This window comes from Alligator sinensis, unplaced genomic scaffold (genome assembly GCF_000455745.1).
Source record: "Alligator sinensis unplaced genomic scaffold, ASM45574v1 scaffold448_1, whole genome shotgun sequence".
Taxonomy (NCBI): Eukaryota; Metazoa; Chordata; order Crocodylia; family Alligatoridae; genus Alligator; species Alligator sinensis.
The window spans coordinates 4,377,333-4,395,884 of record NW_005841870.1 but is presented as its reverse complement, the minus strand read 5'-3'; the positions used below and the strand labels follow the sequence as shown (position 1 = coordinate 4,395,884).

The window sequence follows — 18,552 nt, the reverse complement described above, 5'->3', positions numbered from 1 at the left end:
TCAGCAGTATAGTATGAAAGTCTTCAATTTCTCTTGCTTTTAAATCTTTCTAAATCAGCTAAACTAACAAATCAAGGGAAAATGCTTTTGGCATATCAGAAAGCTAAACTTACCTTTATTTTCACTGTGCATCTTTCTTTTTTCCTTCTCTTATTACCTGCAGCAGACTGCTGTGCCAGCAATCTCTGTTCTAGATTTGGTATGTTCGTTTCTTTCTCTTCAATATATCTTCCTTGCCTCGTTCGGTTTTATTAATAATGATCCAGTATGCATTGGATGTTGTCTTTGCCATATTTGGGGCGATCTAAATTGAGGTGTGATACAGTAGATTAATTGTAAGCATGTATTTGAATATTTCCAGGTCTGTGCAATTTACTGCTTTTCCTGCTTCTATCTTTTTAATTGTTGTGTCTTGATTGTGCTTTGAGTTGTTTGCAGCTGTGATCTAATATAAAACTGCTTATTTCATATTTCTGTAAAACTGTAGATTCATAAAAACTTACTGAGAAGTTCAAGGAAAGAAACTACAGGGTGAGGTTTTTCTCAGTTTAGTTTTAAACCATAGAAAAGCTTCCCCCCTTTCATATAATGAAATTGTTCTAACAGTTGTACACAAGATATTTAAATCTAGGAAGTCCATAAATGTATTTGGTCTGTTTACCCTAGAGGTCCTGTTTCTATCTTCCTGTGTGCAATGACTTTGTGTACTGATTAAGCTTCTATGTTAATCTCTAAACAATATTTTGCTAATTTCTTGAGGGGTCAGGGTGGGATGCTTCTAATAGAAATGAGACGCTAACTCCAGAGAACCAGCTTCTGAACTAGTATTTCAGCCTTCTCTTGCTATGCATGTGAATTCAGTTTTTTACTTCCCTCTTCTAAAGTCACTTAAGGAATACTGTCCACCGGTCAGACCCATTCTCTTGCATGTTTAAAAATTAAAGATAAACAGTCCCTTGTAAATAATTGCATAAACTGGGGCAGTACTGGCTAGACTAGTGACTAAAGCTGCATTTATTGCCAGCGCTGGAAATAGATGGAGAATAAAAATAGTTTTGTGTTTTTCTTTAGAGACGAAACTCACACCTTCAAAAAGTATTACTGTGTAGTTGGGCCTGATAGTAATCTGAACACAGTTCACATTTCTGAGCCAAGGTTTGAGACTGCAAGTCTTGTAAATATAATCATCTGCACCACTCAAAACAAAGATATAATTAAAAAAAAATGGCATTGGAATACTTGGACTACAAATTCTGTTTTATAGGAACAATTTATAAATGCATGCTTCAGACAACTTGTTTCATATTTCTAAAATGTTCATTACATCTGGCTCCAGATTATTATAACTGTTACAAACAGTTTGAGAGTTCTCTGGCAGCAGCAAAAACAGATGAGGTTTCTCACTTTTCTAATTAGCAGTTCATTCAGAATGTTGTGGATTTTCCAGCTTTCAGTGTTGCCAACTTCTTAGGGTTTTTTTTGTTTGTTTGTTTGTTTTTACCATGAAGCTTATGATATTTGACGTGTTTCTTAAATCCCCAGTTCTTGGAGTCATGTGATTTGTGATGAATATCAGATTTAATTTTTTAAAAAGCAAGTTTCTATTCCTTGGTATTCTGAAAAAGAGCTTGAAAACATTAATTCCAATGGCTAAAAGCCAGAAGGCAGTTAAACAAGCCCAAGATTTATTTTTATATATTTACTTTTAGTTTTCATCATTTTTAAACTACCATGAGTTCTTGAGTCTTGGCATATTTTAAGTGCTTGGGAATAATAATACTGAAAGCCATCGAAGTTGTGTTTTGTTGTCTTTATGCCCTGTCCATGTATACATTCATAGCTGTCTGATTTCTAGAGAAGAGTGAATTTGTAGGGGACCTGTTGCATTTTTTTAAGATGACCCGAACGTATTTAATGAAAATGTAATTGTCACTTTTTATTATATTTTTCCTTTTAAGGTCCATAGGCCATTATTGATTTTTAACCCAGTTAAAATAAGCAACTGATCTTTATACAGCCACTTAATGACAGGAGATAAATATCAAGTCTTATAACTTAAAAAAAAATAAGTTCCTGTCCCTGATTGAGCATTGTTAGTATCTGGAATTTTGAAGCCATGTGCACACCAGCTATTCCATGAATAAAGCCCATCTCCTAATATACCAGATTTTATTTTTCCCTCCCTTGTGTTGTCACATGAGGGAGTTCTAGGCTGTCTAATTCAAAATTAGATAGATGATCTGTTAAGGCTGCATGTTTTGTTCATAAGCATGTCACACTCAATACCTTGCGCTTGCTGGCTAAAGACATGCTTATCGTATCATGGCAGTAACACATCATAAGCATCAGAAGAACATGAAGAACTGCTTTTTCTGTATTTTACTAGGTAAACGTGATACTTTGGAGAAAGCACGGAAAGGAGAGTAAACTTTTATGTTTTCATATTTGTTACATGTAATGAATGTGTCCTCCTTGTTCCTTGAGCAGTGCTGCAGGTCTCAATAGTACATTGCTGGGTGTCCCTTTTACTCATATAGAATGGAGGCAAGACAGATTTCTAAAATAAAAATATAATAATTTGGTTTAGAAAAGCCTTATGTTTAATATGTTCAAACTAATCTGTGGGGGTATGATTGCAAGAGTCCTTTGGATATAACTGGGACTAGTGGTTATATATTTTCCTTATACTGTCTTGAAAATTCAGCAGTTGAGTTGATTTCACTGCCCGCTTCAGGGTTAGTATAGCATTGCCATTGTATATGATCACAAAAACTAATTGCTTCAAGCAGTATGGCGTGCTTTGTCAACCTAACAGCCCTTTCTTCATCTGTGACCGCTGCTAAATAGAAGCTAGTTATCTGGGGCATAAGGGACAGTGTCTTCCTATAGTGGTCCCTCAGTCCTCTCCCACTTAAGCCTTATATATAATTCTTGGCCTGTTTTCTAGGATATAGGTCTAAAACTGCCTCTGATTTGGCTGGGCCATTCCAACCTGATGCAGCGTTTTCTCCAAAATTATCTTGGTTAGCATGTTGACATCAGTTCCCAAATTGGCAGGTTGTGTATTTTTTATTCTCATTTTCCGGTTAGGTGTGTTCATTTACAGTCTCAAGAAATTATAATTCAGTCTGTCCTTTTTCATCTCCTTTTACTTTTACTTTTTACTTTGTATCATTCTGCTCAAGCTCCTTTTCCTAAGGTGCTTTAGACAGTGAAGAAGTTCTCTATACTTTCGCAATATCTTGTACTACTATTTTCCTTTTCAGTGGAAAGTGTCTGTATTATTTCAGTCTCTTTTTATGAATTTTTCACTTCTCTCCTTGTATGTCATCTTTTGTTTTAAAAAATAATACGTAAAGTGGAGACTTGTATCTAAAAAAATTAAGCGAAGGGGGAAATAACTTATTTTAAAGAGTTTTTAATTAATAACGTTAGTTGTTTTCTTCCCTTCTGTCCTGATATAATTGAATATATTAAGCTTTGTATTTTGTCTTTGTGTAGTCTTGAGCCAAGAACTACAAATGAGATTTTCTTTAAAATGAGAAATTATTTTTTTATAACTGGAGTGCATATGTAGCATCCTCTGACATACATACTTCTCAAACACCTGCCTATATGAACAGTAATTTTTATTTCATTTAAACATTGACTTGCTTTATATTGAAAATTCAATTAAAAGTTCTTTAAGGACTCATACACTTAAATGTATTTTGACCATAAAATCGGAGGCATTCTCAGCTTTAAAATGCAAACTTGTAATCAGCTGACATGGAAGGGTAGATGAGACGGTAGGCTTCTATAAAGGGCGTTATGTAATATCTAGAGAACCAGAAACATGCAAGTAATTTCAGTTTGGGAAGCATGTTAGTGACAAAACCATTTAAGAAAAAAAATCATGTAAATGCAAAACTGACTGTTTAAAATGAGGTAATTTTTAATGGCATTTTGTTGGGGGGGGTCTTTCAAATGTTAAGTAAAACTTTTGGTAAGGAATGTAACGTTGTACATTTGGCAATTACAGTTTTCTGGAACAATACAAAGGTCAAGATTAAGAAAAAAATATTGTAAAATTAGGATGCTTTTAGGCAGTATGGAGATGTACCCAGTAGAACAAGGGGGTCTTCTTTGTATGTGTGTATCTCTTCTACTAATGTTAAAGAGAGTTATATATTCTAATGGAAAATGGGGAGGAAAAAATCAAAACCCTCGCATGGAGATTCCCCTCAGAAATATGATGGTTTCAAATTTAAATTTTCCAACTACTTCTGTGACCGCTTAATGGGCATGAAACCATTTGGTTAGGAATAAGAACAGACTGAATATATTTAGCAGTAAACTACATAAAAGGATCACAACATCTTTTAAAAACAGAAGTAAAATCAAGGTAATTTTGTGCTCGGTTTAAAAAAATTCAGAGCAATAAGAAATGGATTCACATGCAGGTGCCAGGTAATCTCTCTACTCAGTTGTTATCCCAATAACTACACTTGCCATCGTAGACAGGTCTTAGACAAATTCACTGAACCTATACAGACATATTTGGAGTAGTGCTAATTTTTCTGATTAATGTCCTGCTTATCTGATAGATGTTACAGTTCTGTCTAGCTTACTAGACATGAGTCTGTGAACTGTGTCATTCAGGTATCCTCATCTTTTTTCCTCATTGTCCATTTTCTGAGTGGGCATCTGCTACAAGTGTGAGTGGTGGGGGTTCATTTGTCTTTAAGAATATTTGTAGACATGTTGCATAAGCCTGTTACTTAAATTGATTGACATTTTTACTAATGTCATGACTTTTCCAATGCTTTCATTCTGATTCAAAGTGAAAAAGAATTGGTTGTTGGAACTGTGAGCTATTGGTTCCAAGTGTTTGATTTCATGTTACTTTGAAATAAGACTGTTACTGAGGTAGGCTGGAAAGTAAGTCATGCCTCGGTACTTTTCTGAGTTCAGATACTGTACCAGAGTAGGGAGTCGGTGTGCATTTTTACAGTGATGCTGGGATGGAAGATGGCTTTTAATGGAATTCAGCTCCTTCTTTTTAGGTGCATTGTAAAATTGTCCGTAATTCTAAATGTAATGGGAAATAAAGCCTGAGAGATGCTGTCAAATCTCCTGCCTCCCAAAGTCCTCTCTGGTTCGGTACAGCTGCAGCACTGTCAAGCAATGAAAAGAAACCAGTAAATTCCTTCCTATGCTTTTCTTGTCTTTTATGTGCCACAATTAAAAATTCTGTGTGGTGTTTGTTTGTTTAGGCTTTGTTTTTAGAAATGTTCAGGCAAAGCACAGTGTACGTAATCACTGCTGGACAGTTGAAAGTGGTGTTGATTTAATGTATCATCAAAGTAGTATGTGGTATTGGACTTATTTGCTCGAGCAAGGTGTACGCGTGCACACTCTCATATCCAGGGGAAGTTGAATTTATAAAAAAATTAAAGGCATGTTTTTGTTAGTTACAGGATGAGGAGCGCCGACGGCAGCAGCAGTTGGAAGAGATGCGTAAGCGAGAAGCAGAAGATAGGGCCAGGCAAGAAGAGGAGCGCCGGCAACAGGAGGAGGAGCGAACCAAGAGAGAGGCTGAAGAAAAGGTTATGGTCCTCTGAGTGCAGCAGGGATTCTTTGTAGGCTTCAACTGCTTAGCCTGACCACTAACAATTTGGTTTTGGGGGAGGGGGAGGTGAATACATTAACAAAACAATAACATTCATGGCCTGAGTCCTTGTCCCATCCAAAATAAAATGCAGAACCTGAATTACCATTCAATCCTGTCATTTCTTGGCTTGGAATTCACTGATAACTCAACAGACACCTAAGCCTCCACTTTCCCTCTGAGCTTGGCTGTTTCTGCTAGAATTTACCTTCAGAGCCTTCTCTGCCTTAGCTTTTTGGTTTCCTCTGTCCCTTGGGGACACTTCCATGTTCTTTGATACTGATTGACCTAATGAGCGTACTAGTAGTTGAGACTATGACTATATGCTATATTGGCGACCTTATGACACTTCACTGAAATTCTGTTCTTAGAAGCAGAAACAAAAAAAATGACTTTTCTTGATCTAGTAGACTTAAAGACTTTGTATGTTTTTGCTTTAGCATAAACAGTTTTATAGGACTCGGAGAGGGGGATGGTGGAAGAAATGTTATTTCATATTGTTATTACATTTGTTAGACCCAGGAAAAAAACAAAATTAGGATTTGGCTCTTTCCTGTAGGAAGTTTGATTATAGTAGATGTTCTGTTGGGAAATTGGATCACTAAGATTTTGAAGTTTACTTCAAAAATTTGGAATTTGACACTCCTTTAAATTCTATGTATACATTTTGGGAAGTTTGCCATAACGTATTTAGAAGGTATATCCTCTTATTGAGACTTAATACTTGTGGCATAAATATTTGACTGCACTAGAGAAGGGACAGTTCTATTTCTTCTGGTTAACACCTGGGACATTAATGAAATTGCAATTTTTAGAAGAAGGGAAAGGATATTTTAATACTTAGAGGTGCACCTGCTGGAAAAATGCAGTAAGAAAAGAATAACAAGTTCTAGATCTCTTCAGTGATGTAGAAAAAAATGCACCAATGAAAAACAGAAGAAAACATAGGAAATGGTGACAGATCCATCATTTGGGTCACTTGATTCCCCAGAGTATTGAGGCATATACCAGAGGAAATAGTTCTGAGCTGGTGGAGGGTAGATTCAGTTTGATCAGTAGATCTTCTCCATTTCTAACTGCAGTGTTGTTCAAGTTGCTGAAAGGCAACTTTTCATGACTGACAGATTTGGTCTTTAGCAGAGACAGTGGTGTACCCGACAGCTGAAAATTCATTGACATCCAAGTGCTACAAAGCCTTTATACAGGGGAAAAAGATGTCTTGTTCCCAGCCAGAGCAAGAGTTGATAGGATCAGGCTCCCTTAATTACAAAATACGCCTGTATGCAATAAATCATAATACAGGTCTGAGAGATGTCAGTCAGAATTGAACATCTTTGTACAGAACCATAAAAGCCTTTTAAATTGAAAAATTAGAAGGGAAATTAGTATCATAGTGTTTAGGGTTGGAAGGGACCTAAACAGATCATCAGGTCCGACCCCCTGCCCCAGGCAGGAACGGGTGCCAGGGTCATAACACCCCAGCCAAATATCTGTCCAGCCTCCTCTTGAAGACCCCCAAGGTAGGAGAGAGCACCACCTCCCTTGGGAGCCCATTCCAGAGCCTGGCAGCCCTAACTGTAAAGTAATGTCTCCTGATATCAAGCCTGAACCTGCTCTCTAACAATTTGTGACTGTTATTCCTAGTAACCCCAGGGGGTGCCTGGGCCAACAGAGCCTTCCCCAATTTCCGCTGGTCCCCCGTGGTGAGTTTGTAAATGGCCACCAGATCCCCTCTCAGCCTTCTCTTGTGGAGGCCGAATAGGTTCAGGCCCTTTAGCCTCCCTTTGTAGGGCCTGACCCACCGTCTCTTGACCATGCGAGTGGCCCTCCTCTGGACCCTCTCAATGCTAGCCACATCCCTCTTGAAGTGTGGCGCCCAGAACTGGATGTTAGTTTGCCTATGGTAGGGGTACCCAGCAGGTCCAGAGATAATAGAAGTAAAATAGCAGCATAGTACTGTGCATTATTAGACCCATTTAATCTTTAGGGTTGACCAACCCTCAGTATAGATCAGGGCTGTTCAGTTTGCAAGCAGTCAGGGGCCACATGCCCCATGGGCTGCAAAAGTAAGGACTGGATGCCGCATGTCATAGACATGAGCAGGTAAGCGCCCCCCCAGTCCTCTGTACCACATGCAACCGGGCAAATACTCCCACCTTCTGCACTGCAGATGGACAGGTGCTCCTCTGGCTGAGTGGGCAGATGCTCCTACTCCACTATGCAGGAAGGCAGGCACCTTCTCCCACTGCCCCTGTGCAGTACCCTGCCTCACCTGATACTGCAGGCAACCCTCCCTACCCCACAATAAGTCAGGCAGCAGAATCCAAGGGGAGGAGGGAAGGCCCCAAGCCACCAACTGCTGTGGCAGCTGGAGCAAGGAGCTGTAGTGTCCAGGTGGGAGCCAAGAGACTGCCTGTTGTTAACCCCTCTGTGCACTGCCAGTTGGACAGCTCTGGTAATGGTGACTTTTATTGTGGCCCCATAGAAACAGCAAGGGCATGATATTTTCTAAGAATTTGTAGAGGATGCTTCAACAGTCATTAATGATAGGATTTAAAATCCTGTTTTTAGGATCTTATCAATTTATTTTTTATAAATTTATTTTAAATAAATTAATACATTTTAATAAAAACAAGTAAATTGCAGAACCTTAAGGTTGTCCATGCAGTAACATCTTTTGGAGCAGCAGGATGTTGACCAGTGTGGTTCCCCTGCTTTTTACCTGTGGCAGGTTAGGGTGTTAGGTCTTGTGACTAGGTCCTGGTTGACACTCTAATTTTGCTCTTGGGTTGGGTAATGGATTTATATGAGATAGTTTGGAAAGGGATGATTTGGCCTCATGCAAGGAGACTACTGGACTAGATGAGCTGTGGAGGTCCCTCTCAGCCCTACTTTTCTATGATTCTATAAAAGATATTTTTCTAATGTTTTTGTCATTGGCTTTGCACTGTTAGTCAACTCCAAAGTTCTTGATTAACCTACTCTTCAGTAGAGAGAAGGCACTGTTGTACTCTGACAAAGTTCCTGGTCATATTTTCTAACTCTTAGACTTCTGCAGTCTTAGTGAATATTTACTTTATCAGTGGGTGAAATTCTGGAATTTGACATTCCTTTAAGTTCTCTGTATACTATTACTTTTTTAATATCAGTGAAGGGAGAATGCCATTGGTAAATATAGGTTTCTTACTTTGGACACAAATACGCTATTAGCCTCAAGTATGTAGCGAGTCTAGAAATAACTCAAAATTGACATTGTTACAAGACCATTTGGTCATTTTTACTGTAGCAAATGTATTCTGTATACCATTAGGTATGGCTTCATTGCTTATTGCTAGGGAAGAAGGAAGAAAAATTTGTTTGCTACTTTGTAGAGGAAAAATTGCATCTATCCTGTATGTAAATGTATGCATGTAAATGTCCTCTGTTTTCTGACAACTGCTTTTGTTTCCTGTGGACCTACAGAGGCGACAGGAAGAAGGGTATTACAGTCGCTTGGAAGCTGAAAGGCGCAGGCAGCATGATGAGGCAGACCGAAGATTACTGGAATCTGACGAGCCTGGTCTGTACAGACCTCCACTTCCACGGGAATATGAGCTCCCACCCCCAACCCTTTCATCTAATGCTCCTCCTCCCCCACCTCAGCGAAACACCTCTTACCTCAAAACACAGGTCCTCTCCCCTGACACGCTTTATACTGCCAAGTTTGTTGCATACAATGATGATGAGGAGGAGGAGGATTCCAATCTAGCAGGTCAGGATAAGTACTCCAGCACAAGAAAATCTTATGGTGACCTTCCTCCTGCCACCCTTAAGCCACAGCAGCCCTCCCGCCAGCCGCGCCCAGTTTCAGATGGCATCTTTCTTTCCAACTCATTCCAGCCACCCTTTGTCAATGCCAACAGTACTACTACCAAAACAAGTCAGCCCCCACCCCCACCAAACAAACCAAGTTTCTTCCATCCCAGCAGCTCGAAAGGTAGAGATTAACGATGAAATAAGTCTCTTTCTCTACAAACCTGTCTGCACATTTCCCACTCTGGTGTTTGTAGATATAATCACTATATTCTTGCTGTGGTGATTTAACTTAAAATTCTGACGTCCGTGTGAATTCTCTTATTTTGTAGATGTTTGAATCCAGGGCTGTCCAACTGGTGGCTCGCAGGCCACATGCAGCCCATGGGGGGTGATCGTGCAGACCCTGGGCTCCTGCCGGGTAGCTGCTCTCCCTGTCGCTTAGGCTACTGCTGCATCTGTGGCCTCTAGGTTCCCCCTCCCTCCCTCAGCTTTTGCTTTCTGCTCAAGGCCCAGGAGGTGGGGAGGCACAGCTCACTGTGTGGTGCAGCAGTAAAGCGGAGGTGGCCACTGCCCATGTCCATAGGGCGAGGAGTGGGGATGGGGGCACTATCTGCATGCATAGTGCAGGAGTTTGAGGGGAGAGGAGGGAGCACGTTGTGCAGCAAGTGATGGGAAGTGGCCCTGGGGCCCGTGCCTCTCACTGACGTGGTTTCTGGGGTATGTAGCCCCCATCTCTGTAGAAGTTGGACAACCCTGTTTTATAATCTGTCAAATTTCTTTATTCTTTGCCAAACTGATTTTTTTTTTTTTTAAATCTCATGTTTCAGATTATGAAGGAAAAATCATTTTGATTCATTGTTACTTGACCATTTGAAAGTACTGTTGGTTTTGGCTTTCATTTTGTACCTTCCAATAATCGTTTCTTGTTTTATTTGGTTGACCACTATGTGCTTATGGCTTCTTATACATGTCTTCCGTGAACATAAGAAATATATTTTCTGGTTGGTTAATGGTGGGAGCTTATCTTCTGCCCTCTTTTTTTAGTACAAAAGGGGTTCTTTTTCTAACTAAAATGTGTGCAAATGGCTTTAAAGGGCCTTCATATGCTTGTAATTCTTGATCATTCAAGTCCATGGTAACCTTCGGGGCTCGGACACAATACAAACAATATTCCAGGCAGCTTCCAGGGGTCACAATATTTCTGCTTTGTGTAGTACAGGTTACCTTATAACTGAAAGTGATAGCTTAATCTCCATCAAAATGCCTTAGTTTCAGTTCCTCCTCAGTCCCCACATTGGCCATGTTTCTGTCTCCTCTTCCCCTTATAATACAAATAAGCAATTACAGTGATAAATAAAAGCCCAATTAACAACTTAATTCCATTAATTTAAACAACATACAGTGTTCTGAGAGCACTAGATTTTTTCTTCTAGCTGTTCTCAGCCTTGGAAGTTAACATGGACCGAAGTTCATTGTTAAAATTTGGACTTCATGACCAGTTAAGAGAAAATTTGTAACGTATTTATTCTTAAGTGTGTCCATGTGGATAAGTGTGGACATAACTTGTGAACATGAAATCAGATTCTTTTTGAGTAGCGGTACCCCTTGGGGCCTTCTCTTAGTTCAGTGCTGCTTTCTGCTCCTCATCAATGGCAAAAAGGGCTGAGTGGCCATTACTGTCCCTCAGTGCCCGGAGAAAAAGTGGAATTTGGCCCAGAGGCAGCAAAGTGGAATTTGGCGAGTGTCTGACCCACTTTTCTTACTGCTAGACTCATCCTTTTCTCAACTAGTTTTGAAATCAAACTAAATTTACTTTCCTTGACTTCTGCTTCCTTTAATGTGGGTGTTCTGAGGAAGTATTGTAGCTGCCCAACCCTTTGTCATCACACAGGACAAAGTGGCCCTAGAAAAACATGCAGTCACTGAGAAGACTTAAAAAGTCTGATATGCGTGCTCCTACAGTGAGATCTACACATGAGTATCTACAGTGGGATCTGTGTTTACTATGGCCTCATGAAAAAGTGCAGTTACTGAAGGGCAAGTAATTTATTACTTTTTTGCAAATGTGGTTCCACATTAGAAGCAGTTGGACTCAAGCTGCTGAGACCCACATATGGCTGTTGTTTCAGATTAATATGAGCCAAAGGAAAGCAGCTTTGTAATCAACATAAGCTTCTTTAAAATGAGGCAAATAATATTGTATTTCTTTTATCTTTTTAAAGTATCTTTTCCTTTTTCTGCACTTGAAATTGTCAATTGCAGCTAATTTGGGATTAGATATAAAACCAGGTTTTGTATCTTTACATATAGGCTTAAAGAATGCTGTAAATTCCTTTGCTTATTTAGCACTTTGAAGCCTCCGTATGAATAAATTGTTACTGGAATTGCTATTGACTAATAATCCCTAATGCACTCCTGTCTATCTGTAAAACATGAAAACCCTTGCCCTTTAATTATATTTCCCAATCTTACATTCTTCTGGTTTTTCATGTATTAAAGGAAAAGAGGAACCTCAAGAAGGTGACACACATTTAATGATGCTTTGTTTTTCAATAAATAGTCAAGAGGACAGTTTGCAAGTCAAAAGGGAAAGGGGGATACAGCACTATGACATTTCACTTGTAATAATCCTTACGTGTAAAAAAGCATTCTGAGTACTTTTATTCATACTTTTAAAAAAACTATAGGAACAGGCTAAATAGTTCACTTGATTGCTCCAGCATCTATGAAGACTGCCTGTGTAACGTACAAAGCCATTTGCACAAAATGTAGATTCACTATGCAGCTTGTCATATTTCCATCTCACTAGCCCTCTCACATTACTGTCCTTTTATAGCTCTTCTGTTATGAATGCTAAGACTGGTAGACAGACCATGCTTCTGCAAACTGCACTCTCCCCACTTCTTCCACTGGTTTGCCTAAAGGATTATTTTTAAAAACTGGCTCCATTACTTTGGGACTGAGAGTCTGAGCAGTTTTAATGAGGCAGACACAAGTATGACCATCAAATTTAGATGAATGCTAATAGTCAAAAATGGTATCTTGATCTGAACAAGACAGGTACTTATTTCTTCAAAACACTTCAGTTGTGTTTTTTTTATGTGATTTGTGCTACAACTTTATAGCTAAAAATATTTGTCTAACCCACACATGTACATGGCCTCTAATAAATATATTTGTTAAATTGATCTGGCAGAGAAATACAAACAAGTTATTTTTTTATTTCCCCTGCCTAATCTTCTAATTACTTGAAGTGCAAAATTTACCTGTGGAAGAAGAGTAAGAATAAGTTTCCTCCTGTAGAAGGAAGTTCACAAGACATTTATATTTACAATGTCAAGGGACCAAAAATAGAAATCTGAATACAAATTTGAGAATCATACTGACAGTTATTTTGACTGGTTGCCTAATGATACAGATAATTGAGAGGAAGCATAATTAAAAGCTGACTGTAATGTCAAAAAATGTTGATTGGGATTAAATCTGTTTAGTCTTGTGATCTTTTGGAGTGTACTTACATTCTCTATTGAATCTATGTATCTTAATGTCTGAACTAAATCTAAAGGTGCAGTGCTGCAAGGTGTTTGCATGCAAAACAGAGAAGCACAGAAATGGGAGATTAAGAGTCATACTTGGTAGTACAGTTTACCAAGTTACCAAATATTTTCAAAACCTAACTAAAAGACTAATCTGAGTAGAGGAATTTTCATAATGGGATATTCAGATGTGTGGGCTCCACTTATCATAGCTGTAAATGCTAATTTTAACCTGATAAGCCCTGCAGAAAAATGTAGGTTGCATTATAGGTCTTTTCTTCAGTCCCCTTTTAAGTGTCTTGTATTTCTGCATTATAACAAATCAACTTCAAGATAAATAACTTTACAAGCATTTGATATCTCACAGTCTGTTTGAAATACAACACACTTTTTACCCTTAATTTTATTTGTGAAACAAAAGTAGTCTGTGAAAGAAATAATTATTCTTGTAATTTCAACAGGCTCTTAAATAACACTTTTCAGTCCTTTTTAACAGTATAGAAATAATTTACAAGAGTTTCTCTTTGAAGAGCACTGCACCTTTTGAAAATAAACCTGAAAGCTTTGTATGTGGCAATAAATATCTTTCAACTGTTATTTTTAATTCCTTTTTTTTTTTTTTATAAGGACCAAATTCTTACACTGGATCTACAGGAGCAACTGTTGGAGCCCAGGAACTTTATCGGGATCCAAGAGAAAAAAGATCTAAAAGGTGAAATAAAGCTATACTATGCAGGTTTACTCTTTTATTTGTATTCATTAGCTGTTGATTTCTGGATTATTTTTTAATCCTACTCATATACATGAAACATTTTTCTCTCTCCCAGCTTAATGACTTCCAGTGGAACTCTAAATCTAGAAAAGAGATTTTCAGAGGAAGAGCTTTAAAAATGAGCAGGACATTTTAAGGAGTTCTGGAATTTGTTCTGAATATCTCCGATTATTACAGAATAGATCTTGGTTTTATACAACACTTCTTCCATACTTCTGGTTACCTGAAGTACTTCTTTTAGAGTAGTGAACTCAGCTGGTGCTGACTGTGAGCTAATTTTTCACTCCTTCAGTCAGGCTTGATGATTTGCAGGTCTGCACTGGTCTTTTTGGGTGCTTATAAAACCATGTAGCTAACAATCTGCATTGTGCGTGCATACGGTAGGGCAGGATGGCACCTTAGATACTAATTGCTTCATAGAGGCACGGGCTTTTGTTAGGCAGCAGCCTGGGATTCTTAGTTTCTCTGAACCAGTTAAGCTCTAAGGTGCCACCTGCCCTAGCTTCTTTCTGTCTTTAGGCCAGCACAGCTAACGACTTCTGTATGCATTGTACATGCATGTGTGGCTAACTTAGCTGTTATACCAAATATACTGAAGTTGCAAAAGTACAAGACGTGTAGCTTAGTCCTTCACATCTTGTCTGGTGCAAAGTTGCTACAGTGGCTACTGTACACGCTCTAAAGTACACAAAATGGAGCCAAAGACATTGAGCCATGAGTACAGTACAGCTGACTGGATCAGGAACAGTGTTCCAGGTGTACAGGCAAGCACGGGTGGGAAGAGGACACCAACAGAACAACAGGATCTTAGAGTCCAAAAAGAAGATGATGGAAATGGTCAACCAGAGAGTTAGGTAGTACCAAAGGATGAAGATGGGGAAAGACTGAAGAGCTTAGCCACATCCACATTTTAGGTTTCTGCCAGTAGAGCAATGTCAGATGGAGACATGGGGTTTCTGTGACACTTCTGTATCAGCAGAAGGCATAGTGTAATGCACAGAGGCACAAGTTAGTATACCTAATTTTGCTTGCCAGGCTAGTCTGAGCCGTACTGATAAAGGCATGTTTTGGAGGTACAAGCTACCTCTGCATCAGAAGGAGTATGCAGTACACCTATCTCAGCAATATTGGTAACATGGCTGGGTATTTTTTTGCCCCCTTACTCCTTGCGAAGTAGCAATTGATTTCATCCATGTGTCTGACAATCGGAGAAGGTTGTCAGTGACCCCACTGGCTCATCTAAATGATTGTACTGGTACTGTTGGCGCTAACAAGCCTTACAAAACATGAACCTAAATGTCCATTAGTTAGGCAGGTGTACTATTGGCTAAGTCATCTGGCCTAAGCCTTTAAATGAAAGAAAATATAAAACAAGACCTTGTAACAAACATTTTTTTTCTTCCAGTCAAGATACTGATGTACCTGGAGCACCAGAGAACCTGACGTTCAGAGAACGCCAACGTCTTTTCTCGCAGGGCCAGGATGTATCCAATAAAGTAAAGGCTTCTAGGAAATTAATGGAACTGGAAAATGAACTAAACACAAAATAAGACAAAAGGCACCTTATCTCATGTAATGGAAAAGTCTCTAAGAATGAGGTGGGGCACAGGGGCTCTTTTAGAAGACAGGAAGGAGGGTATTTTCTCTAAGGAGTGAGTTTGATTCCTCTATAACTCAGACTGTTAATTGAAATTTAGAGATGTTGCAATAGCAAGAAAACTGATTTACTTTACCAAGAGTTTGTGGTTTATACATTTAAAGCACTGTACAATTTTAATTATATGAATCACGTGAAGGTAACTTTTTTTTTTCCTTTTGGTTTTTTGGGGGGGGGAGTTAACTTTTTCTGCACCAGACCAAGTAGCACTTGTCTAAGATGAGTTCCGTTTCCTGGTCTTTTACAAACACATTTTGTTTTAGCTGCTGAGCAGAGAGAGTGAAAATAGCTTGAACTGTCTAAATCTGTGCACTAGCTATTGATTTCTGTAGGTTGTTTGCCATAAAAGCCAATATCGGGGCTGTCTTAAAAAAGACTAAGTTTATATACAGATTTATAATATACTGTATGCTGTTCATGCAAACGGTTAACATATCAGTGCAAAACTTTATTGCCTAGTATTGGAGTAATAGGGTTTCCCTGGTTAAAATCTTGTCATAAAACAATTCTAATCCTGTAGATTTTGTTGGGTCTAAACAGATGCAAAACAGAAACTTCGTATCCATAGCCAAGGAAAAGCACATACGTGCATACATCCCCATCATATTATGAAATGTCTGGTATTCAAACCTCCTTTAAAAATGTGTGGAGATGAGACACCTTGGGATTTTTTGTACTATGTGGAAATTTCAGAATATAACAAGCAATAGATTATAGGCTACTTTAGTGGCCCTGATATAGCTAGGACCAAAAGATTAAGTGTTGAAGTCAGGGGTAATAATTACAATTCCAAAGCTAGGTGAACTGATGCATGCTTTTTTCCAAGGAGGATAGGATAAATAGTATATTAGCAACTAGACATGGACGTCGTTGATGGAGGTTGCTGGATGGTTAAGCAACATACTACTTCTGGTGAAGTAAAATGGTGTAACAAAAAGGAAGACGGAATTGTGAAAGAAATATGATAATGCTGGCTGTGAATGGACTGTGTCAGGGAGATGGCTTGACTAAGCATGTTAACTGCAAACCATCGCTACTCATGTGAAGAAAGTAGTGCTAGTCAAGCTCTCTTTTAATTTATCTAGTTCTTATTTGCTTCCTGTTCTGTAAAGAATCTGCTTGGCAGTTCAAGCTAATTTCTCACACTTTAATAGCCTTATTTAATTTTAAATTGTTGATCTTTTTTTTTCCCCCACTGTTGTTTCTTCAGCTATGCATATGTGGCTGATGATGTTTGGGATGAGGACCTCCTCAGAGTTTGTTTTTCGTTGTGTGATGTTGAGACAATATATATTGTGATTCCAAACAAATTTTCTATTTGACAAAGCCTGAGCCTGGCTTTAGATGATTTTTCTGTATCATATTGTTCTCTTATAAATATATATTTAGGGAATTCTGCACACTTCCAAATACAGAGGGGTAGACTTTCACTGCCTTAGAAAAGAAATCACTTTTAATAAGAGTTGTATGATAAATAAATGCAAGTTAGTGAAATTGGAGTGTAAATATTTTTTACATATTTCAGGTTTCTTATTTGAAAGTGTGCTTTTACCAGTTCACCTGTTAAATATGAAGTAGAAGATTAAACTCCTTCAAAGTGTCAATGAAGGATTTGCATGCTTGCTATGTCTGTTAATCAGGAAAGCAAGCCTCTCCCAATTTATCTCGAGAACACTAGCAGCCTTACAGTAACAAAAATACTTTTTTCCTTCAGGGAAAAAAATCCTTTATGCTGTGGCTGAAATACTGTTGCTGCTAGACTCTGAAAAAGGCTTAGCAAAAATTATATATAACCTTCAGTTGAGTGGATTTGGCCGCTATTGGGCATTCGGGTCAAGTGTGAATGTGTAAAAGTGCTTTTCATATTTGTCTGTGCATTATTATGGAAAAAACATCAAAACTGCTGTAGTTTCCCATTTCTACTGTATTTCACTTGCAACCTATTTTTAATAAACTTTGTATTGTATTTAACTTGCAATTTTTCTATAGCTTCTTGGTTTTTGTTTGTTTTTTACTTACATCTACACTTACATTGTTTTTTTCCCTTCCTTTAAAATGTTTATTATTACATACTTGCCTTATAGGTACTCAAGGAAAATATATAGCTCGTAAAATATATTTATATATGAAATTCAGCACTGCTCAGATTAATTGGAATAAAGCTCAATTAGCTGATCTCAAGGGAATTTTAAGTGAGGAATCATCCTATGCCAGCTTTACTTGTAGAAGAGTCCCACAGAGATCTATCTGTGCTTGGCCGAGTGCTTTTCTTTCTCTATCAGCAATCTGGAAGACTAAATAAAATTTGGCCTTGACAGATTGGTGCAATTTTAAATGATGGGGAACAGGCCAGTTATTCAGTCTGACCTGGATTGTTTAGTACAGGTATTTCAATGACATGTTTTTAATACAAACCAACTTAGTCACGCATATATGAACAAAGAATGTAGGCTGTGCATAAGGACCTACCTAAATCATAGTGGAAGTTTGCAGTGCCTTTAATCTCTCTTTTTGCCATGTGCCCTCCCCCCTTGCTGAGTGGGTGAGAGGCAGTTCATGCCATGGTTTTTGCCCCTCAGCCATGCAGTGGGAGGGCAGGGGACATGCACTGAAAAGAGCAAAATTAAAGATGCCACTGCCACAAACCTCCACCATGATTTAGGTAGGTCCCTAGCTTTGCGAGATGGAAAGCGGTGTCCTAGAATGCTGAGACCTTGAAAATGGATTGGTGATCGTGGTAGATTTTCTGCTACAGAGGTCTCACATTATCCTTGAATGTATAAGTGTGAGAGTATGAAGTTTAGGGCTGGGAGAATTCTTTTTGTTGGATGATTTACCCCAAACTGTAGCTTCAGCTCACATATAACTATTTGTGATTTGGGGACAAATTCACTGATAGTTTCAAGTGGGAGGAAGGAAGAAGTTGTAGTATAGACTTGCAAAACCAGTGACTCAAGTGTATGGTGATTATTCCCCCGTCCCACCTCCTTTTACACAATAGCCTGGTGGTGAGGCCACTCAGTAAGGCTGATTCAGAGTTTCCCTCAGTCCAAGAGGCCTTGAACCACACCCAGTTTCTCTCAGGATGCTGCAGTCATGTCTGATTATGGACAGTTCCTGGGTTCGGTGCTTTCAGTCCCTT

General features: G+C 38.6%; 1 protein-coding gene across 1 annotated transcript in view; it reads left to right on the top strand.

Annotated features, from left to right (window-relative positions):
- The window catches only part of AFDN (afadin, adherens junction formation factor), a 182,933-nt gene extending 165,545 nt beyond the window's left edge, over positions 1-17,388 (top strand). The window contains 4 exon segments of the mRNA XM_025195062.1: positions 5,460-5,588; positions 9,113-9,401; positions 13,609-13,693; positions 15,159-17,388. Coding sequence (XP_025050847.1) covers positions 5,460-5,588; positions 9,113-9,401; positions 13,609-13,693; positions 15,159-15,303 — 648 coding nt within the window. The 3' untranslated portion in view covers positions 15,304-17,388.
- Positions 17,389-18,552: the final 1,164 nt, after the last annotated feature.